The sequence below is a fragment of the Eptesicus fuscus genome, chromosome 8 (assembly GCF_027574615.1).
Source record: "Eptesicus fuscus isolate TK198812 chromosome 8, DD_ASM_mEF_20220401, whole genome shotgun sequence".
NCBI classification, from domain to species: domain Eukaryota; kingdom Metazoa; phylum Chordata; class Mammalia; order Chiroptera; family Vespertilionidae; genus Eptesicus; species Eptesicus fuscus.
Window position 1 is genome coordinate 4,840,190 of NC_072480.1, and position 26,963 is coordinate 4,867,152.

Genomic DNA, 26,963 nt, shown 5'->3' on the forward strand with positions numbered 1-26,963 from the left:
TTACCAAATTTTGATTTTTAATAATATATCAGGAAAGAAAACAGAAGCCAGCCGAAACCGGTTTGGCTCAGTAGATAGAGCGTCGGCCTGTGGACTCAAGGGTCCCAGGTTCGATTCCGGTCAAGGACATGTACCTTGGTTGCAGGCACATCCCCAGTAGGGGGTGTGCAGGAGGCAGCTGATGGATGTTTCTCTCTCATCGATGTTTCTGGCTCTCTATCCCTCTCTCTTCCTCTCTGTGAAAAATCAATAAAATATATTTTTAAAAAAAGAAAAAGAAAACAGAAGCCAGCCAGGTAGTCTAGTAGACCATATGTGATATTATTACTAGAGGCCTGGTGCACAAAATTTGTGCACGGGGGAGGGGGGGTGTCCCTCAGCCAAGCCTGCACCCTCTCCAATCTGGGACCCCTCGAGGGATGTCCGGCTGCCTGTTTAGCGGGATTGGGCCTAAACGGGCAGCCGGACATCCCTCTCACAATCCAGGACTGCTGGCTCCCAACTGCTTGCCTGCCTGCCTTCCTGATTGTCCCTAACCGCTTTTGCCTGCCAGCCTAATCACCCCCTAACCACTCCCTTGCCAGCTTGATTGATGCCTAACTGCTCCCCTGCCAGCCTGTTTGCCCCTAACTGCCCTCCCCTGCAGGCCTGGTCACCCCTAACTGCCCTCCCCTGCAGGCCTGGTCCCTCCCAACTGCCCTCCCCTGCTGGCCTGATCACCCACAACTGCCCTCCCCTGTAGGCCGGGTACCTCCCAACTGCCCTCCCCTGCTGGCCATCTTGTGGCAGCCATCTTGTGTCCACATGGGGGCAGCCATCTTTGACCACATGGGGGCAGCCATCTTGTGTGTTGGAGTGACCATCAATTTGCATATTACTCTTTTATTAGATAGGATAGAGGCCTGCTGCATGGGTGGGGGCCAGCTGGTTTGCCCTGAAGGGTGTCCTGGATCAGGGTGGGGTTCCCTTGGGGCATGGGGCAGCCTGGGCAAGGGGCCTGTGGTGGTTTGCAGGCTGGCCACGCCCCCTGGCAACCCAAGCAGAGGCCCTGGTATCTGGGATTTATTTATCTTCTATAGTTGAAACTTTATAGCCTTGAGCAGAGGCCTGGGCCAGCCAGGGTGTGCAGAAAGCCTGGCTTCCTCCATTGCCAAGGAAACCCAAGCCTCCTGCTCACTCCGGGGCCGCCAGCCATCTTGGTTGGGCTAATTTGCATACTTTCTCATGACTGGCTGGTGGGCGTGGCTTTGTGGGTGTCGCGGAGGTATGGTCAATTTGCATATTATGCTTTTATTAGATAGGATAGTTCTCTTGGATGAAATATGATGTTTGAAAGTGAGTTAATCCAATTTATTTATAATCAGTCTATAGAAGTAATGGTTACTATAGAAGTAATGACTATGTTGTCATCAGTTTTTCTTGTAATTACTATATATGCCTTAATCTTTCTCCTACATTTTTGACACCTTAAAATTAAGATAAGTTTTATCACTCAACAATTATGTATGGATCTTCCACTGTGCATACAGTTTGATACTAGCCATTTTGGGGTAGGGAAGAGTTAAATTTTACTTATCATGCAGGAATTCTGAATCCATCTGGGAGACAAAAACATTTACACATTTAAATATGTTTTTTTATAGCACTCATCTACATTATACCAAGTGTAGAAAAGTCAAGTGATATAAGATTACTGAGAAGGAAAAAGCATTTTTAATTAGGAAGATCACAGGTTACATTTAATCTTCAGGAAGAAGTGTAACTCTGAAGGCAGAGAAAAAAAGTTAAGAATTGTGTTTGGAGAAATAATTAATCTATAGTAGAGAATGCAAGAATGGATGACAAAAAGTTAATATTGGAATATTGCTGTGATCAGATAGTGCAGTGCTTTTGTAGTAGGCAGTTAGACATGAGCAGAGCAAGGACTATGGACAGATATAGAAGGTCACCAGGGAGGAAAGCCCTGAGTGCTTAGCAATGGGCAAAACTGGGAAAAGAAGGACCTCATTCTCAGGGTAACCATTCCTCCCATAGTACATCACTGGTCATACGGTTTAGACCCCCTACCCTTTTCTCCCTAAATATAATGTCTAGGCCTCAGCTGTATTTCAGCTTCAGGCTCAGAAAAGCAGCAAAACCAGACAAGCCATGGCTGCCTCAGGAAGAGCCGCACGGACTAATGACCCCCTGCCTGGGGTGGCCCAACCAATGGAGAGGACAACCCTGAAAGGACACACCTGGGCAGCTGATGAGTATTCTATTGAGAACGTCCCCTGAGACTTCCCCTGAGATTCCAGCATGCAAGAGAGAAATAAAAGCCTCAAGATAAAGAACCTAGTCCATGCTCTCCCTCTTCCCTCGCCAGTCCCCGCCAGTCCCTTTTCCCTCTTCTCCCACGTCTTCCCCCACAGGCATGCATCACATAAATCCTAAAGGGGCCCAGCAGGCTTGCAACCAGATGAGCAATGGGCAGCAGCAGCAGCTCACCCCGGCTAACCCTGAACCGGTCTCCAAGAGGGCCTTTTCTCTGACTTCCCCGTGAGCCGAAGCAGCCCAGCCTAGGATTTCCTGTTGCTTATTCTATGCTAAGCCCTTCCTTGTTTCTCTGTCCTGAGTGTGCTTTTGCTGCAACCAATAAATTCTTGCTTGGTATGTTCACTTTGTCTCTTGATTGAATTTTTCCCTTCAAGAAGACAATAACTGAGGTCTCATTTTGCCAGTAACACTTTGAATACCAGAAGGGTCTCTTTTCCTTCCTTCTACCCCTTTCCTTCCCCTCCCTTTCTTGCCCTGCCCTCCCTTCCCTTTCCTATCTTCCTCCCTCTCATGAAACTTGTGAGTCAATCTAAGGTCTTTGAACAGGAGATTAACATGATAGAAGTGGTCTCTGAGAAAGTCAATCCAGCAGCATTCTTTATGATAGACTAGAGAAGGGAAAGATAGAAACAGGGAGCCACAATCCAGTAATAGCGATAAAGACTTGAACTAGGGTGATGGTGGTGGGTGTGACAAGAATACAAGTGAAAGATACTAGGAAAGAAGGAGAATTTGCAACACCTGGTGATTAATAGGGTATGGGGTGGTAGAGAAGGAGCAAAAGGTGAGAGAGGGGTCAATAACACCTAAAATGTCAAGTCTCTGAAATTATAACAATGGCTCAAGTCAATGACAGAAACAAAGGGAGAAATGAGAGATAGCATCCCTCAAGAAAAACTTTTGACTTCTACTTGTACTTGAGAGGAAGGAGGTATGAAAGCACGGAGAGAACAGGGGCATCCATTTGGAAGACGTCCACCAGGGAGTAGAAAATGACAGTGATGAATTAACAGGGAGCAGAAATGGAGGCATAGATGTGTGAGACACCTACACAGAGATGATAATTCAAGCTACATAACCATAAGACAACAATAAACTAAAGAATATACTCATATTTAGCCTGGCCGGTGTGGCTCAGTGGTCCTGGTTCCATTCCTGGTTTGGGCACATGCTCGGGTTGCAGGCTTGATCCCCAGTAGAGGGCGTGCAGGAGGCAGCCAGTCAATGATTCTCTCTCCTCATTGGTGTTTCTATCTCTGTCTCCCTCTCCTTCCTCTCTATGAAATCAATAAAAACATATTTAAAAAGAATATACTCATATTTAGGGGATTAGAGAAGAAAAAAAGGAGTCAAGTTAATGGTGAAAAATCAGTGATTAAAGTAAGAGGCAAAACATGATAATGAATGGAGGTAGTGAGTAGAACATCATAATTCAATACATGGATGTTGAAGTCACAAAGAATGGCTTTAAGTCCCACCTCCAGCTAGAGGACCTTAAATAAATTTTCTAAGCTTCACTTTTCTTAACTCAAAAAGTGAGATAGTAATACCTGTCCCTCAGAACTATTATCACCAACTGACATGCTACATATTTTCTACTTGCTTATATGTTTACTTGTTAACTTATTGCCTCCCCACTGGAATATAAGCTCCATTATCTAGCCTCAATTGTTTTCAGCTCATTGGAAGGCGAGGTATTGAATGTTTCTTTGCTCTCAGCTCAGGGTTCCAAATGCCAATTCTGGGGCCATAGGAAAAAAAACACTCAACCACTTGCCGCACAAATCAAGTTTTTAGCATGAGGTCTTACATCATATATGTGTTAAATAGCTAATATTTTTGTTAAGAGAAGAACATTTCAAAAGGAAGAAGGTCAACAATGTCAAGAGGCCATGATGATTTGTTAATTAAGAGGTTAAAATAATCTTTAAGTGCTGTTTCAAGCCTTATGACAAACACTAGAGGCCCGATGCATGAGATTCATGCAAGGGGCTCGGCTCTCACAGCTGAGGTTTAATCCGAAAGGACATCCAGAAGGTCATTCTGCTGTCCAATCTAATTAGCACATTACGCTTTTATTATTATAGATAATATTAAACAGAATAAACTGATTATGTCCTTTCTTAGTTCCTGCTTTCCTATCATTTTCCCTCTCTTCATCTTTTCCTTTCTTCCTTCCTTCATTTAAACAGATATTTATTGAGCACTATTATAAGGCAGGTACTGTTTTAGATTCCGGGTATGCAGCAATGAAGAGACAAAATCTTTGCCTTAACCAAGAGCTTACATTGAAATAAGGGGAGAGAGACATTAATAATCATGATAAATAAGTAAAAAACATGTCAGATAGTGATAAGTTGTAGGGAAAAATGTAGGCAAAGAAGGGGACAGAGAGCGTTGGTGGGATATACTCTATTTAAAAATATTTTTTATTGATTTTTTTAAGAGAGAAAGGAAGAGAGAGGGAGGGAGAGGAGAGAGAGAGACATCGATGGGAGAGTGGAGCATTGATCTGCTGACTTCTGCACACCTGCTACAGAAGATCAAGCCTGCAAGCCAAGCATATGCCCTGACTAGGAATCAAACTAGCAATCCTTCAATACAGGTGACAACGTCCAACCAACTGAGCCACACCAGCCAGGGCATGTACTGAAGAGTGTGAGGGAAAACATGCAGATACTGGGAGCCGAGACTTCCACACAGAGGAATCAGCAATTGCATAGACCCTAATGGGAGTGGGTGACAATCTGCTCAGTGAATACAAAGTAATAGTGACAGTAGTAGGTGATGTCAGGAGGGTATGGGGGAAATAGGGTGGAAAGGTATTGTTATAGAGCTAAAAATCATTTTAACCCTTGAGGATATGGGTTTGGTTTTGTTGTTGTTGTTTTTTCTTTTTTTTAGAGAGAAGAGAAGGGAAAGGGAGAGAGAGGGAAACACCAATTGGCTGCTTCCTGCATGCCACCTGCTAGGGATCGAGCCCCAAACTCGGGCCTGTCCCCTGATCAGGTATCCAACCCGCCACCCCTTGGTACACGGGATGACACTTCAACCAGCTGAGCCACACTGCTAAGGCAGTTGTATTTATTTATTCATTATTATTATTATTATTTTTAGAGAGGGGAAGGGAATGGGGGAGAGCAAGAGAGAAACACCAATTGATTGCCTCCTGTATGCAAACCTGAGACCCTTTGGTGCATGGGATAACACTTTAACCAACTGAGCCACACTGGCCAGAGCACTGATAAGCCATTTTAAAAATGTAGACTTTTACTCTGAGATGGGAAGCCATTTGGGAATTCTGAACTTAAGGGTGGCATGATCTACTTTTTATTTTTAACAAATCTGTCTGCTTGCTATATTGAGAAAAGAGTATAACGGTACAGCAATCATGGGATAAAGAAGGAAGCCAGGACATCTCTCAGATAACTAATAATACATATAAGAGATGATGGTGACTTGACCAAGACTGAAGCTAAAGTTGGTAAAAGGTGGTCAGGTCCTGGTGGATTTGCAGATGAACTGGTTGTGAAGTATGAAAGCAAAAGAGGAATCTAGGCCGGCAGCCAAGTTTGGCCTAAGCAACTGGAAAGAAGTTGCCATTTACTGAGGCACAGTGACGGCAGGAGGATCAGCCGGGCTGGGTGAAGAACAGGGGCTCAGTTTGCATGTGTTGTGTTTGCTATGCATCCTACATGTGTGAGACGATGTGGAGAAGACAGCTGAATAAATGAGTTTGAAGTTGAGAGAAAAGGTCTTGCCTGGAGAAATAAATTTGGGATTCATTAATGTACTTTATTGTAAAGTATAGAATGAATAATCATTCTTTCACTCACCACTGAGTATCTGGTCTGTGCTATTGAAACAACCAGCAAAACTAAAAAGTCTTCCATTGGGAAGTACAGGGACAATGATACTCATGTAATTATTCATTCAACTAATATTTACCTAAGCACTATGCTAGATAAGCTAAGGAGCCTAAAGACAGAAAAAACTGAACTTGAATCCTAGCTCTACAGCTACTGTATGGACTTGGGTAAAAAAAAAAAAAAAAATGTAAGCTTTTAATGTCTATTAAACTATTTAATGCATGCAATAATCCTATGATGTAGATATTATTATCTCTAGTTTACAGGTGAGAAAACAAACTTAAAATAAGTTCAGTGTTATGATTAAGAAAGTGGGCCTTAGCATCTGGATGCAGAAGGGCTGGCTGAAAAGTATTAACTGCAAACTCCTGGCTTTGTGAACTTGGAGCAGATACTTGACTTCTCTATGTTTCAGTATCTTAACGACGAAATGATAGTAGTGTGGTAGTATCTACTTCATGGTGTTGTTGAAGGAATGAAGGTGCAATAATACAGATCAATCACCTGGCACAGTACCTAGGATATAATAAAAATTAAATACTAATTTTATCAGTTCATTCTTTGTCACTTTTGAAAATGTAAAAATAAAAATAAATGTTCTTGAAGCCAAGCTATAACAATGATCTGCAACTTTTTTCTTCAAGGTTCAAAGACCTGATATTTGAGTGTTTAGTTGACTTTCATGCAGAAGGTAAAATAAGAGGAAGAGTAATACATTAGGTCAGGACATAATTTAAGACTAGAATTTATCAGAGGCAGCATTAAATGTCTTGTAATGATCATCAAGACTCTCCAGCTAGTTCCCGGGTCAGTGCTTAGGAGGTGAAGTTGATGATCTACACTATTTTAGGTATTTCAGTGCATCTAATAAAGTGGTACGTGTCCTTAAGGTATTTGTTATCTGTGTTGTAGAGTATGATGAATATTAAATATTGATATCAAACAGGTAAAAGTCACAATTCTTAATGAAGTCTGCTATAGCTTCTAGACAACAGGAGACTGAATAGGACATAGATTACAAAAACACCTCCCTGAAGAGAGTATCTTATTTACTGAGTGTAAGGCTTCAGTAGAGTTATAGCCTTCTTTTGTTGGCAACTATGCCTGTCCTCATTCTAGTATGCCTGCAGTTAAGCTACCAGATTTTAACCTGCACAACAAAAGTGCCACTCACCGAAACAGTTATAACAGGAAAGGAGAGCGAGTGGATGGGATTTAAAGTGTTACAGGCCACTGAACCACTGACTACGTGGTGAGGGCATGTAGAGAAATGTCATTGTCAGCATTGCTGGTGCAGTGAAGCCATATGAACAGCTTTAAAACATTAAGGCTATTCATAGGATGTAAACAAACAAACAAAACAACTGATTTCCTTGGGAAACTAATTCAGAAATAGGGATCTTCCATTAATAATTTTCAAGTATTTTGCTTATAGGTTTTATTCTTACTATTACAGTTTTTAAAAGAGGCTATTATCACATGAGGCTTTCTAATCCCATTATTAATTCAAGTGCCACAAACATTTTGAAATAGTAACAAAAACAAAAGACGGCAAAGAACTGGCATTCTCCTCAACCAAGGATGCTAACGCATAATATATATTTTTTCTTTGAAATATGCTTTGCATCATTTCAAATACCTAATTTATTTTTAATGCCCATCAAACAAACATGAAAATAGAGTAACTGTATCAACACAGTGCTAGGAAAAAAATAAGTGTCATGGATTATTATTTGGAGAATTCTTAGGAATCAGACAAGATGATACAAATAAATCACTTAGAGAATTAGCTGTGTTCCAGGCTTCATTAGATCTAATTATCCCCCCAAATATGCTCAGCAGAATGTACTTGGGTCAGCTGGGACTGACATACAATAGAGTAGGCAACTTATAAACTGCTCAGTGCACAGAAAGAGTTCATAAAACAACGGCGGGTGCATTCAGATTCATGTGATAACACCTCTTATTGCATAAGCCACCAGATGAAACAGATGGAACAGCTCGGCTAGAGGATGCTTCTTTTGTAAAAGCACTGGCCTTCCTTATTCTCCATTCAAGGCACAAACTGCAAGAAAGCCAAATCTGAGGCAGGCTGTCTTTGAGTTTTATTACCTAGATGTCACAGCAATAGTAAATACAGTATTAATGGCATCTCCTTATTTAGGAAAAGAAGTTGGCAAATAAAAAAGAAGGCCTAAACTTAGCGAAATTTAAGGCTTTAAAATAAATAACACAAGAAGTTATGAGATATGTTTTCTTTTTCACAATTCATGGTGAAATAAAATAAATGCACTTTGTACTTTATCAATTACTTAATATTGGTCACCTTTTACTACTTACTCTTCTGAATATGTTCTTCCAACAGTGTATTCATTACTTAATGGAGTCTTCTTTACATTCACTCTGAGTTACAGTATATTCAGTTCTAGGCACTGCTTTTGAAGAAAATAATAGAGCAGAATGGGTTCTGATTTGTGAGACAATTTTAGCTTCATAAAAAGTTTTTACATTGACTTCAACTTTATTAAATGCATCACTTTTAAAAAGCATTTACCTCCACTCATGCTAAATTATTTAGAAATTAATGTTAAATCAAAAGTAGAACTATTCATGAGTCAATATGAAATTATTCCAATAATACACACTTATTTACATTAACATGTATTCATTTTATTAGTTTTTCTGTGCGTTGTTTTTAGCACAAGGGGAACTGGTAGGTTCCATTTTAGGTAAAAATAGTTGTCAAAGCAAAATTCACAAATGTCAAATCACAAAAAGTATATTCTTCATTATGGAGATTGTTAGTTATATAATTTGATAAAGTCATTAAAAAACTAGTATTTAAAGTGTACAGCAAGGACTATACAAAGGCTGAGGAATATTTAGTGAATTTAATCTATCCAGATACCTTATTAAGTAGCTCAGTCTCTTTAAATACCTAGGCTGAGACAAAACAGTAAATATATTATAGTTAAATTCAGTTTTGCTATGGGTGTTCTATATGTAGCCTATGAAAATGTTTAAAATGAAACTATCATGCTTATTAATCCATATTCAAAATAATAATACCTAACTAGCTATTATAAATCAAATCATATAAAAATAGTTAAAAATAGCAACATAAATGAGTTGGGTAAAAGTCAGGTACGTAGGACCCCAGTAACATATTTTTAAACAAATAAGATACTTGTTGTTTATGTACACATAGCCTAGCATTTCCCAACAGGGTTATAAAGCTACCCCCCAAAGCTAATATGACCATGTTTCACTTAATAGAGGCCTCTCCACTCTATAGTCCCAAATTCATTCTGGGAGTAATGAATTCTAGGCACCACACTTAAAGAAAATGATGTACGAGAATGGGTCCTGAATGCTGAAGGTGACTTAGAATATGCTATAGGTGTCATAGCTGGAAGCTCAAAGCATATGCAATTTGATATCTTAAATACTGAATTTAAAGAAATTTTTTTTCTGTTAAAAGGATAGTACAGCCGAAACCGGTTTGGCTCAGTGGATAGAGCGTCGGCCTGCGGACTGAAAGGTCAAGGGCATGTACCTTGGTTGCGGGCACATCCCCAGTAGGGGGTGTGCAGGAGGCAGCTGATCGATGTTTCTCTCTCATCGATGTTTCTAACTCTCTATCCCTCTCTCTTCCTCTCTGTAAAAAATCAATTATATATATATATATATATATATATATATATATATATATATATATAGTACAAGACAAGAATAGGAGGCACTAAAAGGGGAAACTTTCAAGGAAAAAGATTTTGCTTCAATATCAGGATGAGCTTTCTAATAATTAGAACTGTATGTAAGTGCAAGTAGCTATCTGAGTAGATAGTGAATTTTTCATCAATGGAGGTAAAAGAGATTAGATGACCATTCCTTACTAGTGCTGTAGAGAAGATTCAGACAGTTAATGAGCAGGGTTGCATTATATTTTCCTCCTGCCCTGATATAAAATGTCTAAATTCTGAGGCAGAATTAGTTTCTTCCTCCCAGCATTAATTGCATGATATTTTTATTTAAGTATTCACTTAAATTCTATATAATTATATGCAATGTAATATTTAAAAATTATTAAGCATTAGTACTGATTGGTAATTATAGGTAGAATTCTATAATTAAAATTCATGAAATAGAAAAATCAGATGTATCATTGAAAAAAATCCTTGTATAGTATCCATATCAAAGAAAAAATTAGCAAGGAATAAAAACAGCTGACATTAAATGATTCTATTTAAATTCATGATAAAAGGGAGTTTTCATGTGTCTTCAACTGAAAGGTCAGAGAGTAGAGCTATATGTATAAAAGAAAATAGTATAAAAGAAAATGTAGTATAAAATAGCATAAAAGAAAAGTACAAAGATAATTTACTCAAGTGATAGCTGAAGTAATTATTTCTCTTCATCATTTTATAAAGGTACATCCCAATAATCTTAAGTTTTGCAATGAAGTGGTTCTTTAGGTGAATTAGTCCAATTTGATATTCATTAATGGTATGTATATTTCCTAGTTTCTCCTCATGTGATAGATCAATACATTATCATAAAATAAAACTCATAGTATAAAAAGGATCTCAATATTTACTTAATTAAAAGCCTCCTATAAAGAACTTAATCTTTATAACTCATCAAACAATCATATTCTTAAGTAAATGTAAGTCTATAGTTTCTTTTCAGAATAATACTTATATCGCAGTCGCTAAAAATTATTTCTGGGTACAGACAGGACATACATGCATGCATTCATGCATACATACATGTACATACATACCTCCGTAATATGTGTTCTAGATATTGTAGTGTTAAGAGCAACTGAAGTCAGACAGACCTATTTCTGGAATTACTAGTATGTCCCTTGTTAAGACAATTAACCTTTTTAAACCCCAGTCTCTTTATTTGTACATGGGAATGAGTATTTGTTGTGATGATTAAAAGAGATTAAATACTCATTGAGTTATGCTCATTCTTTATCACCCATTTCTCTCAACTCAAAATATTACTTTAAGTATCAAATGCGCTGATGCATATAAAAGTATTCTATAAATGAAGATGAATGTTGCAATTGTAAACTATTACCTCATTTAATATGCAATTTATACCCCCTCTGCATTACATTATGGTTAACGATGTTCATTCATTAATGGTGTTCATTTTTATTTTGAACAGTCCATGCAGGTTTATGTATCATAACACAAAAACAAATTTATATAGAAAAATGTAACAACTTAAAATAAAAGCTCTTTTGAAAATAGAAAAAATAATCATTAGCAACAGTTGTTCTCTAAGTTATTTTGGAATAGTCCAGAGTCTTAAAGGAATAACATCTAGAACCATTTCTTTGGAACAGAAGGGGCAATCACACAGCAAGAGCACAGGGTTCTCAGGTTCAGGGGAAGAAAAGGAAAGGACACATTTTCCTTCAAGTATTTTCACCAGCCTGTTTTCTGGCCTAAACCATCTAGACAATTTCCTCAATAATCCACACTACCTAAGTTATAGTCAGAGTTCAAATGCATATTCTAGTGTGTTTGTGAAGTATATCTTACCTAGAGTTTCTAATTTAAGAATATTATAGCACTCAAGGGTAATGCATTGTTGGCTATACAAAAATTCAAAAATTAGAAAAAGTGAGTCAGTGTTATTTGATATAATTCTGATTTAACAACAATTACATTGGAATAACCCAGAGTCTTAAAAAAATAATATATAGAACCATTTATTTGGAACAGGTGGGGCCTATATTAAAAAATTAGAAAAAGTGAGTCAGTATAATTTGATATAGTTCTGATTTTAGTTTTGAAAGATACAGAAATTGAAACTATCAGAGCTTATCACTTGATTCTACATGAGTTTAAAAGGTTAAGTTACTATCTGAAAAAAAGGTAATCTGGTTGTCGTGCACAGCAGCCTGTGAGCTCTGCAATCTGCATAGAGAGGGTATTTGTCATCATTAGCTGAGCGGTGACAGCTGGCACCCAGGGTGTCCCAGAATCAAGAAGTGGCAGAGACACTTTGGTTTAAGATGCCATCAAGTACAGTATGTTTCCTGAGGATCAAGTATATTTTATGAAAATATTTGGGATGTAAGTAACAGCAGTGAACATATTTGGATTTTCCATAACATGGATAATACAGTGATAGCACATATAATTAGCAGATTGCTTCTAGACAACAAGATGCCAGATTACATGAATAAACATCTACCGCCTGCCACTTAGAGAGGGAGGATTGTTTTCAGCACCCAAGTAGCTCAAGCAGAGTGATTTTCTTCAAGATTGGATTAAGTATATTCAAGAAAACAGACTGACGATGGAGAGCATAGTTCTCAGATATATTTTAGATTTGGTTGTAAACAATGCATCAGGAATAAGCATATGCAATGACGTATCTGTCCTTTTGATAGCATGAATATGAAATGTAAATCATTCACATAGATGCAATACTCCAACTATTTGAGGTGTATATAATTGATGGTAAATATTTTAAAATAGTCCATGCCAAAGTTTAAAATCAGAATCTTTTAACCACATGAGTGCTACTAACTGTGGATCTGAAATAGCTGTGGTTAACATATCCAGAAAATAATTTTTAAAACTTTAACATTTTATAAATATTTTTATCTTATTAATGCAAAACTATCTAAAGCAAAGAAAGTTTAAATTAAGAAATGGATCGATCAGGTCTTTAAAAAATAAGAACCTACAATCCCTTTACAAAATCATCAATGCTTGGAAACATAATCAATAACACTAGGTCTTATATTATTATGTAAACTAGTTTTCCACAAATAAAACTAATTTTTGTGTTAATGTAAAATCTATGCAAATACATGCAGTCATTTATCAGGAAAGCTGACAAGCATTCCATATTGGAGGGGGAAATGAAGCTGCCTCAAGAATAGAGGCAATTAATTATTTCTGTATTTTTTCTTCTTCTGTCTTGAGGCACAAAAGTTATCCATCCAGTTAAAACAGCAAATGAAATAAAGAGATTTTTTAAAAATTTAAACACATATGGCTTTTGCTTGCAATACTGATCACCACAAGGTCTACAGATGCCCGTGGCTAAATTGTACACTGGCAGATGCACACAGGGGAAAACTGTGCTAATGCAGCGTGGAGAGCAAAACAAATGAAGAACTGAATTTGCTAGAAAAGAAGCAAAAACAATAAAGCCCCCCAAACCTCACTTTTTCATCCTAGTGAGTTACGCAATTTGCTTATAAAATACAGGTTTGGGTTGCAAAAAATTTAACCTGGGTCTGTTGCAAAAAAGTAGAGAACAATTTTAAGTACGTGTAGGTGTTTTTATATACGCATGAACATTGTGTATGTGATGATGGAGCGATATAATTTTGTTTCTATGAACAGAATAGCTAGCAATTTTTAAACTTCTCAACTTCACAATTAAAAGTTCATGACATTCAAAACTGTCACAGTGTACATGACTGGATAAATACGGTAGACATTTCCAGTTGTTATTATTTTAAAATCCATTTAGCTGCAATCTCTTAAGGTATTATTGAGAACTGTATGGTTATTATGAAACAATCTTGCAGATGTGATATTACATCCTGGTGGTGAAAAGAACCCTATATTTAGTAGCTGTTTCCTTTTAACAAGTTAACATAAAAATGTATAGAGGCCAATTCAATCTTTTACTGTCTGAAACACTGGGGCTGTGTGTGTGTGGGTGTGTGAGTGTGTGTACATACAATTTGCATGCACAGGCTATTTTGCAAACCATAAAAAGAATATACTTCCTAAAAATACTTTAAGATTATTAAGAAAGCAATAACTTCTTTCTTAGTAGGCCCGTAAGCATGCATTGCATTACATTTTCTATTGTAATTGCCAAATAAAGATATAATACAGAAAGCATTTAAGTAATTATATATCTTGAGGGAAGAAATAGAGACTTATTGTACTATTCAAAGTTGTAAAAAGGCAAAATACTTAAAAAAGCATTATTATCAATAAAAATGTTTACGCTCCTAAAATTTAAGAATTCTTTGGTGTATTTATAAACATCTAAATTTAAATGACATATATTCATACAAAATTAGGATTAGTAACATATGTTCCAAGAATGTATGTATATTAATTAATATTAGCTCTAATAAACTTCTTGGCCTTGTTTCCCAACTCTCAAAGAAAGGATTAATTTACTGAAAATGTAAAGTAAAATGTAATTTAAATGTTGAGATAAGATTTATTTCTCTAATGACATAACGCTAGTATCATTACAAATGTCTCAATGTTGCTCATTTATATGAAAACCCATTTCTTAATACATATCTTGACATGCAAACTGTAAACTATATTCACAAGTCTAATACATACATACATTCATGCTAGCATAACAAATATTGGCAGTTCCTTTGAAAAAAAGAATCTTTTACCAAGCATTAATGTCGCATATATTAAAATTAAACAAATGTTAAGTAAAACAAAAATTGTAAACCTGTTGTTTGTATATCTGGAATATTATTTTGTATTCTGCCTCTACTTCAGTGCTGCTCTCTCATTAAAACTGGTCTTAAATTAGAAGCATGATTAAATAATAAATTTTAGGGGAATAAATAAAGGTTTTTACAGTCTAAAGATTTTTTGATAAAATATTAAGACACCCAGACATTTATAAATGAATCATAAAATTTACAAATTAAAAATAAAATAGGGCATGAGGAAACTTTTCCTATGGTAATAGAAATGTTCTATATCTGTGCCAGACTAATGCTATATGGTTGTATAAATTTGTCAGAATTCATAAAATGGCGCATTCATATGGAAAAAAATCATAAGATTAAATATTGTTGTATGCAAATCATACATTCATGAAATGTACTTAAAATAATAAAAGATTTGACATAAAAATAAAATTACTTTATGCTTTTCATTTCAATGGGTTCATAACTTTTTATTAGAAATATTGTCTTACAGACCCTATGCTCTTTATGCTTTGATTAGATCTAGATGTTTAGATAAAATCAATAAACATATGTAGATTTAAAAGTATTATCTACTTAGAATTTGTAATGATATTTTTGACTAATCATTATATGGAAAATTGTGTTTTTAAGAAATAGTACACATTATTATAAATTATTATAATAGTGAAAATAATCATAAGTGGAAATGAAATATTATTTAGGCGATCTACTCTCAGATAATGTTGTAATCTCTACATTTACATGTAAATCTATAAAGAAAGTTTCTATTTATAAATGAATTTCCTTTTTTCTGTAAATCACTTATAGTATTTTATTGCATATAATATACATGATAAAAGGTAATAGTTTTTATTTAAAGTAATCTTTTTATTATCACTACAGTTACTGATCATTAAAAAAGTAAATCCTAGTTTAGAGGAATTGCTTTGTTCAATTAAAAAATAAGCTGCAAAACTATAAATTAGAAATAGCAAAGGTTGTTTAAGACATGCAATCACTGGAAGTTGATTATCTACATACCATATGTTAGCCTCAAGGTCATGCTGAATATTTTCAGTGACTTAATCACATATAGTACAGTACAGTGATGAGAGCTCCTGGATGACCCACTACAAATGTACAGATTAGCAAGACCTAATTACATCTGCTTCCATTGTTTTCTCTATGTGCAATAAAACTCCTCGGTACTAAAGTACCAAGGAGGCAGGCTTACAGGTAAATCTACTAGTATGTTAGTTATAGATTATGGAATGCATAATTTTCATATAGGAAAGAATAACAGGAGCCCAATTATCCTGTTAGAATATGTTTAGAATATCCAAATAAAAATTATAAACTGAAATCTAACAATATGAATTTAATTTTAGAGTTTGTAAAGATAACAGTGACCTTTAAAAGCTTTATGAGGAACTAGAATATTGGAAACAACACTTGCTCCATAATAATCAATGAATGACTAGCCCCAATATCCTCATATGTTTGGGAAGGGTTAGATCACATTTATTTTGAGCAATAAGAAAATATTTTCATTGATAACTCTCAGCCCCAAGTTTTTCAGTTTACAGATGCAACTTAAAATATCCTGTACCTCTGTGTTGGGATACATAATCCAATAAACTCAACTTCATATTCTTTTTATCTCCCCAGTGTAATTAGTACATATTAATGCAAATGAAGTTAAGAAACTGAGACAATTATCTAAATAACCCAGGCTTTACATTTAGTTTCCTATCCAAAGGAAAGATTTGGACAGTTATCCAGCATCGGCTCAAATCTTCAAATGTAAGTGTGGTGACAGAAGTAAGTACACTTCCAACTTTCAGTTTTAATCTCCAAGTCATTTTCTTGTCGACATTTATAAGCACCAAGAACAGGTTCACTAAGCAGCACTGAGGGGAACAGAAGTACTCCCCGCTACAGACCTATCTGCTTGTGTGCTATAAGGACGAGGAAAACTGAGGGAATAGCCTTGATCATTCAAGTGAAGAATTAAGGAACTACTTTTGAAAAAATTAACCATAATTATCAGGATGCTCTGGTTGAAGAAATAAAATAGGGTCTAAATTGTACAGTGACCTCAATTCTTTGCTTTACTTTGTCATAAGCCTGATACTAAAATATAAAATCACTATTTCAATAAATCACTGAAACTTTTGAAGCTCTCAAGTTACTTTGTTTCAAATGTTATTATACCAGGAGTCACACTAGGAAATAAGGTATGGATGCCATCAAATTAGATTACCAGAAAAACTCCCTCTATTTTACTTTATTTAATGTGACACATAAAGAAAACCCTGTACAAATATCTGTCTTTAATTTCTCTAGTGTAAAAAAAAAAAAAGGAAATATATTGTGTCTGGCAGAATAAAACAGATGAAGTAGCCTGGGTACATTAAAAAAAAAAAAAGAAAGAAAGAAGAGGGGGGCAGAAATCAAATGCTTACAATGAGCCTTCAAAGCCACTCCAGCAATAGGGATAAATAATTCAATAAACTCAACTTCATATTCTTTTTATCTCCCCAGTGTAATAAGCACATATTAAAAAATAAAGCTTTAAATTCATGAATATTTGGGACCAGAATAGCAACCAGCAGATAATGAAAAAACACAAAACAATGTATTTGTGAACATTTAACATGTGTGTGCACACCCACTAACATATAAATTTTTCTAAATGAAAGGTCACAAGTGCTTAAATTTATGAACATGTAATTAAAATTTAAATTAGATTTTTTTTAAAAAGACAAACCTTGCAGTTCTACATTTCTCAACATAATAACTTTTTCTTTAAACCTAATAAGGTGACTATTTTTACATTACTTTGTTTATCCCATAATATAATATAACAAAATGGGGGTAAGTTACCTAGGAAATAGCACTTACAGAAAAATATTTTGCCATTGTTATTTTGAATGCTTTGAATTGTTAAAAATCACAGTATTTGTTTTATATTCATTAATAAGTACCAAACTTTATGATAATGGTAAGCTTGTGACTTCTTTGGACTTTTTTTCCTAAGTGGTATCTTAAATCAAGGCTGCCTGGTAAACTAGGTAAACGAAATGAAAAAAGAAAAAAAATCGAATTGGTTAATCCTTAAAATTTCAAATACCATTCAAATGTAAGCATCTCAAATTTTCATTAAGTCATGAGGTTCTTGATTCCTCCCTCCCCCCTTCAATTAGGTCAGTTTTCTTCAATTATCATTCTATTATTAGCTCATGTCAAACATGCCTGCATAGCATATCAGTGAAAACAATTAACACATATCCTAAAGCATGGGACACACACAAGCTTTTATTCTAGTACTAAAATTATATTCATAGTAAAAACATATAAGACTGGTGTCATTCGAGTTGTTTTATAAAGTTTTCATATAAGTAAATAAATTGATTTTAAGCTATTTCCATGTATTAAGTAATCATTTGAAGTAAGTAGTTCAATGGGACAAATGATATTTAAAAAAATTTTTTTACTATACAATAGTTAAGTTACTCCCATAAAACAAATCTAACTCCAAAACCTTGATTTAAAAAGGCTAAATTATAGCAAAAATTTCCCATATCTTTTAAGTTCCTCTCCATAGGTCATTTCAATAAAAAGAAGAGGTAAGGGATAGAAAGCACACTCCTCAGAACAGTTTGATGTCCCCTTCAATAGCTGAGAGGTTGATGAGCTCTTTGGAAAGGTTCAGCTACAGAAAGCAATTCATTTCACGTGTTCACTGAGAACCACTGCGATGCAGCCACCAGCAGTACCCGCACTGGAGTATTAGTTCCCCCAGAGACAGGGCGGGGGTGAGGCTGATGTGGTGGAAATCGCTGGCAGTGCCCTGGGCGAAGCGGGGTGCGGTAGGAGGCAGATCAGCCGACACTCCCGGAGTCCTTGAAACGGAAGGACTTCACTTTCGTGGAACACTGGAGGGCTAACGCGTTTCTTAGTCCTTTCCTCAACGTCCATTTTTCTTCTTCAAAGTGCAAATCGTTAGGAAAGGGCCCGGTTACACCAATTAGTTGGCACGAAGTGCTTCAGTGTTGAGCTGCTTTCACCCAATTAGGCCTCACAGCGCGCCCTGAAGATGCGCCACCTGCGCGCCCGGCTGCAGCCAGGCCCGCCGGCCGCCTCCCGCCCCTCGCGTTAGACCCGATGGACGGCCCCGCCACGGGCCCCGGGACGGCCGCGGGCCGCCACGTGCCGGGCTGCGTCCGGGTGTCGGTCACTGGGGAACAGGCGGGTGGCCCAAGAAATGGAGAGGCGAGCCCCGTCCAAGCATCTCTAGCCCGAACCCCGGGGGAGCGCGCAGCGCGCAGGGCGCAGGGGCCGCGGCCGGCGGTCAGCAAGCGCCGGTTTGGCTTCAACCACACGTGGGCCCGGGGCGGAGGGCTGTGTGGGCAGACGGAGGCTTTCCGCGGAGTGAAGAAACCGGCACACCGAGGAAGGCTGTGAAATAGCGGCTTAAATCGCAGAGATGAAGCCCGTGGGATTGAGCGCGGAGGGGAAAGGACGGCCCGGACCCGCGCGGCATGGGGCCCAGGTGGCTCCCCCGGAGACTGACGCACCGCTGCGCCTTAGCGGCCGGGCCTTCCGCTCAGAGGTGCTCCCTCCTCCAACGGCCAAGAGGTAGCAGCGCATTCACCCGCAAAGCGGCAACGCGGGGAGGGGCGTTCGGTGATCCCGACCCCAGCCCCTAAGGGACTGGAAGGTTCTCGAGGGATAGCGCAGATGAATGCTGTAAGCTCCAAATCGAATGTACTATTTCAAGTTAAATCAGAATGTATCTCTCTTGGATAACGAGAAAGTAAATAATAGGTGGTTTTGTGATGCTCTGCTGTCGCCACCCCCGCCCCCTAATCAAAAGACTGAGTAAAAATTGGGGGCCCTGAACAAGACCTTGTTAAAAGCTGTTCTGAAAGAAAGCGCCCACAAAACTGTTACCAGGCATCAGAGGATTTTGCTGGAAATATTATTAATTTGAAAGAGAGGGCATCTAAATTAAAGGTTGGCGATTAAAAATCTGCCTAGGTTTTAAAACCACTGCATTACCCTAAGTAGTATTTCTTTCCTTTACTAGTTCATTAAGGACATAATTGGTACCACACACACACACACACACACACAAAAAAAAATTCTATATAAATCCATTTCCTCCTCTGTTTCAAGGTTCCAAATTTAGAAATGTTGATTTCTTTCTAATTTTCCCAAAATGATATTTAATTAAAAATCCTGGATGACTGTAAATTAATTTTCTTTTAAAATCTTAATCATTTTTCCTTAATCAAATCACTTAGAGTCATATAAAATTAGAAGTCTACTGTCAGGTCAGCACTAAGGACACTTAAGAGAGGAGATATATTCTTAATTATACATCTGTAAAAACGAGCAAGAAAACCCAAACCTGCAAATTTTCAGGAAAGGTGTCTGCCAGTAGGTCTCATTTCAATTATCTTTCTTGAATTTCACATACAGCTCATTAAGAACATATGTTAACAATCTCTCCATCAGAGAGGTAACTGATTTTTCAAATATTTCTATCAATGCATACAAAACTTAGCGTCCCACTTGTGATGTTGGACAGGCCTGCCACAGTACAAAGAGGAGGGAGGGGTGTACTAAACACCCTAATTGAAGTGGGGTAGACAGTATCTAACACACTCACCAATAACTTTCGGGTGCCTCTCAATGGCTGTAAATAAGGTACAAATACAATCCGGATCTCTGCCCCAACACATTGCATAATGTTTTTGAAAATCATTCTAACATAGGAACATCCAGAAAGCCAACCTGCATAGTCAGGAAAGAGCAAACTTTCAACTTGTGTTTTAAAAGGCCTGCAGGATTATCAGACATTAATGATCTTCTTCCTCTAAGTGTCAGTCAGTGACTCCTGTCTCAGAAAACCCCAACGAGTTCACTAATTGGTGGACGGCCATTCCTACACCTGTATCTGCCTTTCAGCGGTAAGAAGGCAAATAGGGTTTTCGGCACCAGAGTACCACTCTGCCAAGCCTTTTCCAAAATGTCAGCATGCTTCAAGTAATGCCCAAGCTGAGAGGTTCCTCCGGGCTTCCCAAGGCGTCTAGGCGGCCGGTGGGTTTCTGCCCGCAGCAGCCTCCCGCCTTCCGTGGCGGAGCCTACGTCCAGAGGGGGATTAATCAGCCGGGCCGCAGCCCGGAGGCCCGGTGACGAGCCCGGTGGCGATTGGCCGCCAGCTCCTGGCCCTGCCTTTATAATTCCCACACGAGCGCGCTGGGCTGAGACAAACCCACAGCAGCTCCTCTGACACATGCACACGCGCCCTCGCCCCTGACACCCTCAGCACACTTTTCCTCCACCTGAGTCACAGTCTTGCACACACAATGACTCTCGGAAAGGGTGAATAAAGACGGAAAGGGTTTATTTTGACTTCTGGAGAGCTTTGCTGGGTATCAGCGCAACTTTGTTTTTATCACCGAGAAGGGGGCCTCTCCCGGCGTCTCCCTCCCACCAGGATTCTTTAAAAGAGGAAGAGAGGCCGAGGACGGGGGGAGGGGGCCGCGGTTCCTTCTGAGCGTCGCTGGGCGCCTAGCCCCCGGGAGGGGACCGCGGCCGGCCGGGCGGAGCCGCTCCGAGCGCCGGGCGTTCCTGCACGAAGTTGGCTCCGGCCGGGCCGCCGCGTTGGATCCCACAGCCTACTGCGAGACTCCGGTGTACAGCCCGGAGCTCTGCCCCAACATGATCGCGGCCCAGGCCAAGCTGGTGTACCACCTGAACAAGTACTACAACGAGAAGTGCCAGGCCAGGAAGGCTGCCGTCGCCAAGACCATCCGCGAAGTCTGCAAAGTCGTGTCCGACGTGCTCAAGGAGGTGGAGGTGCAGGAGCCCCGCTTCATCAGCTCCCTCAACGAAATGGACAACCGCTACGAGGGCCTGGAGGTCGTCTCCCCCACCGAGTTCGAGGTGGTGCTCTACCTCAACCAGATGGGCGTTTTCAACTTCGTGGACGACGGCTCGCTGCCCGGCTGCGCGGTGCTGAAGCTGAGCGACGGGCGCAAACGGAGCATGTCCCTCTGGGTGGAGTTCATCACCGCCTCCGGCTACCTCTCGGCGCGCAAAATCCGGTCCAGGTTCCAGACGCTGGTGGCCCAGGCGGTGGACAAATGCAGCTACAGGGACGTGGTCAAGATGGTGGCGGACACCAGCGAAGTGAAACTGCGAATCCGAGACCGGTACGTGGTGCAGATCACCCCCGCTTTTAAATGCACCGGGATCTGGCCGCGGAGCGCTGCCCACTGGCCGCTTCCCCACATCCCCTGGCCGGGGCCCAACCGGGTGGCGGAGGTCAAGGCGGAAGGGTTCAACCTCCTGTCCAAGGAGTGCCACTCCCTGGCCGGCAAGCAGAGCTCGGCGGAGAGCGACGCCTGGGTGCTGCAGTTCGCGGAGGCGGAGAACCGGCTGCAGATGGGGGGCTGCCGCAAGAAATGCCTGTCCATCCTCAAAACCTTGCGGGACCGCCACCTGGAACTGCCCGGCCAGCCCCTGAACAACTACCACATGAAGACTCTGGTCTCCTACGAGTGCGAAAAGCACCCCCGGGAGGCCGACTGGGACGAGTCCTGCCTGGGCGACCGGCTCAACGGCATTTTGCTGCAGCTCATCTCGTGTCTGCAGTGCCGGCGGTGCCCGCACTACTTCCTGCCCAACCTAGACCTGTTCCAGGGCAAGCCCCACTCCGCGCTGGAGAACGCGGCCAAGCAGACGTGGCGGCTGGCGAGGGAGATCCTGACCAACCCGAAAAGTTTGGAAAAACTTTAGAGAACAGCGAGGCGTGACGACTCTCCTCAAAACCCTAATTAAGTGTACACTTCCTGCGCGATCCCTGATACACCATTTGACAGTGCAAACAATCTCTTCCTTAAAAAGGAATAATGCAATGCTTCGGCATCATCTCGCCCACCCCTCCGAGGGAGAAAAACAGTGGGGAAAGTAGATAAAGGAAAACCCCAGCCCACCAGTATTAGAGGCTTCTTTCAAAGGATTTCATAATTCTCTTGGAAAGTACACAATGGCACCCTGAAAACAACCCAGCTGTAACGCAAGACCACAGGGAACTCTGCCTGGCTATCAGAGGATTATGGCAATCCTGGTGAGTTAGGTGCATCTGTCTGTGAGTAAACATGATCTGGAGATGCCATCTGAAGGAGCGTGTCATGTGTATTTCTATTTGTAACAAATATTGTGATCTCACATTGTCTTTGAAGTGTGGATGTTTGTGTTTTGTGATTTGGTGAACAGAAGTTCAATTGCCATTTTGGATACTTCCAGACATTTTCCTCTATCAAAGATAACATTTAAAGGTAGATTTCCTCCCCATACTTTATCTGTCTTTGAAAGTGTCTGAACTTTTAAAAGTTTACATTTTGTTTCAAATATATTGCTTGTTCTATTTCTAACATTCCATAAATATACTTGAAATGTTATTTAAATATAGTCAAAGAAATTTGAATTCAGCGTATATAATAACGCTTGAATATCTGAATTATATATTTGAAAAATGCACTTGAAATACACTGGATAATTACTTTTGAGATTTAGATTTTAATTTCTGTTGCTGGTTTTTATTTAATTAGAAGCTAATAAAGAGGTAAAATAAAAGTTGTGTGTCACTTTAAATTGTTTTTCTTTGAAAAGATGTAATACTTCATTTTGAAAATTGAACCCACTTGAATATTTTAAACATTACAATGTTTTTTTGTAGAGCTACAAAAGATAACAGTATACTCTCACTTTCTAACTTACTTATAAGACTATTTCTTTCCATGACAGACACAGTTTAAATCTACCCATGAAAGCTTGCTCTTCTAGGTTAGCATTTCTGCACCATTTTTGATGATATAGGGAAAAAAATGTTACGACAGGGAAGACTGCTGAGTTAAAAATCAGACTAACTCACAGACGTGAACTAATCAAAATCATGAAAAGTTTGAAATTTGTAAGTGAAAACTATGCTAGCTAATAAAATGGAGATAATTTCTGACCAGTTAATGTCAGACCTTATTTTATGCAGTGTTCAAATAGCTGAGTAAATTAATCAGAAATCCAAAATTCCTTTTTACTTTATAGGGCTAGCTAATAATAAAAGCATAAAGACAAACTTTAAATTATTTAAAGTCAAATATATTATATTTACACTTATTTGTAAAATTCAATTCTTTTGGATCTAGAAGTGAAAGAAGTCCCATAACAATCCTTCAGAGAGTGTTTTAATAGTCAACAAGTGCTGAGAAGAGCGAATCACCCATGGCCTTAAGGTTATTAGTAAATTCAGGTGGGGGTAAATTTTAGAATTTCAATTGCTATTCTACAAATAGCATTTTATAATGCTTTATTTCTATATAAAATTTAAATCGAAAGGATAAAGTTCTGGATCTATGGGAGCATTTGTCTTTGACTATTTTAGAATAATTGTCTCTGAAAACTACTTTAAAGGAAGACGTTTGTAAAATGATTCTTAAATATCTAGCATGACACTTCTGTCCTTGAATTCTTAACCTCAGGAAAAAAGCTTACAAATTGTACATAACATACAAGTTAAAATAACAATAAAATTGATTGCAGAAGAACGTACAGAGGTGTAGAGCTGCCCTAATATTCAGGTTTTTAAATCTACACAAGACATAAAAAACAAACAAAATATGCATGTCAAATCCTCCAAAAGTGTATTTTCTGGCATTATACCCAGAGAAGAATACGAAGTTTAAACATCTCAGCGCTAGTATATACACATTTTAAGTAAAAACTTCCCAGATAATCAGTTTCTCTTCCTTTTAAATTCACATGTAAAACCCATTCTTATTTCAGGAAATAAAAAATGGATGTAATAATGGAGATTAATTTATATCTAAATGTATCCCTCTCCCTGCAGTTTCCTTATAACCTTTCAATCAATAATAATTCACACTGCAACCTACATTTTTGGAAATTAAAAGTGATTTCAATAAGAAATTTCATAAAACCCTTCCCAGTCTTCGCAGAGAGCCTGAGATTCTGTATCACAGGGACTTGGGAGCAATTGGCTTAACTACCAAGTCTGCCCACATGCACACAAAGGCACTCATAGACAGACTGTTAAAATGTGCCTGCTCTGGTAATACAGAATTTAAAATCGTTAATGTAGTCTTCAATCCCATAAAATAAAAGCATGTGTTACTTCACTCATTTTATTTTCTATGAGAAAGATGGGGATCTGCTCCCCTCCCCCACTGTCATTTAAAACCCAGCAAAATGGAAAAACCCTTCCTCCCACAAAGCCACCACCAGTCCTGCAGCCTCATCGCTGTAACTCACTTTGGAGTCGATCTTTTTGAAGGCAGGGTCATCCTCATCTACCTCGAAGTAGATTTCTGTCGTGGTGATCGAGAGGGTCCCCTTGGCCACCACCACGGGCGCGATGAGCTGGGCGGGCGTGCTGAGGACCACCGGGCCTGAAAGACAAGGGCACCCGGTCAGGCTAAGTGCCGGGACTCTGGCTCCAGGTGCGCCAAAAAGACGGTGCCTGTGCGATGGAGCAAGTTCCCTTCCTGCGAGATAAGTAAGGCCGGCCTAGCTTTCCCAATTACCTTACAACGACACTAGAAATAAACACTTTTTATAAAAACCCAACAGGCCAGAGACCCGAGTAAGGAACCCTTAGTGAGTGAGTTTGCAGCCTCCTCCTAGTAATCCCACAGGGTGGTGAGACGCTGCGATCAACTGAAAAGTGCAGAGCGGACTCTCCGAGGCCGGGCCCATTCTGCACGGGGCACCCTAGGAGCACCCTAGGCAGCGGGCGCCGCGGAGGGACGGCCTGGCGACGCCCCGCAGAGGGCGGCCGGGCTCCCAGCGCTGGGCGGAGGGCGTGAGGCAGGCGGGCCGGACGCAGGGACGGCCGTGGCCCTCGGGTGTGCATCCTGCAGGGGGTTAACAGCGGCGTCCGAGGGGTGCCACAGGCACACACACGCGCGCACACGGACATTAAATACATTTCTTATGTAGGAAAAAAAAAAAAAAACACACAGCGGTGATTTTTCTAACAGAGAACCGGCCAAAAGGTGATGAAATGGTTAAGACCTTTGAACAAAACGATTCTCAGGAAAACGTCCGAAAAGTTCTAATTCTCCATTTTTTAAAGTGGAGGAATTAAGCAAGCTGCAGAGAGATGTTTAGACAGTGTGCCAGCCCCCCGTCCGAGTCAGAGCTGCAGAGGGAGGGCTTCGCAGGTCGGACTGGCGCAGCGGGGGCTGCTCGGCGGTTCGCCGCCCCGAGGGGAGGCCTGGCGAGCGGGACTGCGGACAGGGGATCAGAAATGACGCCGATCTTCGGTAGCGAGGACGCATCACACCCCCTCCACCCCCCTCACTTGCATTTCTAGTCAAAGGAGCCACAGTAACAGCAAAGCGGCGATCAAACGGAGGGTCCCCCGTGGACAGTGAGGCCCTCACGGCCACGGCCACGGCCACGCGGGCCGCGCGGGAGGCGGGGGCCGGGGGTGGCCGCCCCGGGACAAGCTCGCGGGGACCCGCCCGGCCGCACACAGCCGGCCTGTCGGCGGCCGGAGGCTCCGGGCGGGCTGGGCCGCCTGCCGGCGCGCTGCACGGGGCGGCGGTGAAAACGGTGTCGGCGTCAGCCCACGCCCGGACCGTGCCTGCTGCCCGGCCGCGGCCACCGCAAACCCTTTCCTTTACTTTACGGCTCCCTCCGGCCTGGAGCCCGCGAGGGGCCCGCTGGGGTCTCGCCGGCAGCTTCCGCTTCGGAGCCGGCGGAGTCAGGGGTCCACCGTGGCTCCGGAGGTTTTCCTTTCCAAAGGGCAAAGCGGTCGATCTGAAGCGCCACTTTAAAGACTCATCAATCTTAATCTAGGTTGCTCAAGTAATTACGCCTGAATCTCTTGTATGATTACAAGTGGGTTTGGGTTTCTATTCCCCAGGCCCTCCTTTGTGTTCATTGGAGGGTCGGGGCGGGCGCTCGGAGGCGCCCCTGCCTCCCAAGCCCAGCTCCAAATCCCCAAAGCCAGGGGTCCGACCGGCTCCCTTAACCCTTCAACTACCAGGGCTCCTCTGGAGGCCACTCTCCACTTCCCTCCTGGAGAAACCCAGGTTTACTTTGCTTAGGACAAGCTGAGAAAGTAGGTGATGTGATTCACATCAGAAACAGTATCTTCTTATTCATCGTTGAGTCTTGCTAAATAAAACCTTAGGAAAATCCTTATTGTAAACACAGAAGGATAGTGATTTCTGGTTTAATAGAGTTTTCTGGCAATTGGAGTCCAAGAATGGTCAAAAACATAAAAAATGGAAGAC

General features: G+C 40.2%; 2 protein-coding genes across 3 annotated transcripts in view; one reads left to right on the plus strand and one right to left on the minus strand.

The window, feature by feature from the left end:
• Positions 1–26,963, minus strand: part of NBEA (neurobeachin) — an 896,160-nt gene that overhangs the window by 250,402 nt on the left and 618,795 nt on the right. For both annotated transcript variants that reach the window (XM_028135810.2, XM_008158996.3), the window contains exon 41: positions 24,973–25,109. In XM_028135810.2, coding sequence (XP_027991611.2) covers positions 24,973–25,109 — 137 coding nt within the window. The remainder of the gene's footprint in view (positions 1–24,972; positions 25,110–26,963) is intronic.
• Positions 21,361–23,071, plus strand: MAB21L1 (mab-21 like 1). The gene has a single exon (XM_008158995.3). The coding sequence runs from the start codon at positions 21,361–21,363 to the stop codon at positions 22,438–22,440; it is 1,080 nt and encodes a 359-aa protein (XP_008157217.1). The 3' UTR covers positions 22,441–23,071.

What these genes read in the sequence shown, in the direction of transcription:
- MAB21L1 (XM_008158995.3), top strand. Translation starts at nt 21,361, where the DNA reads ATGATCGCGGCCCAGGCCAAGCTGGTGTACCACCTGAACAAGTACTAC.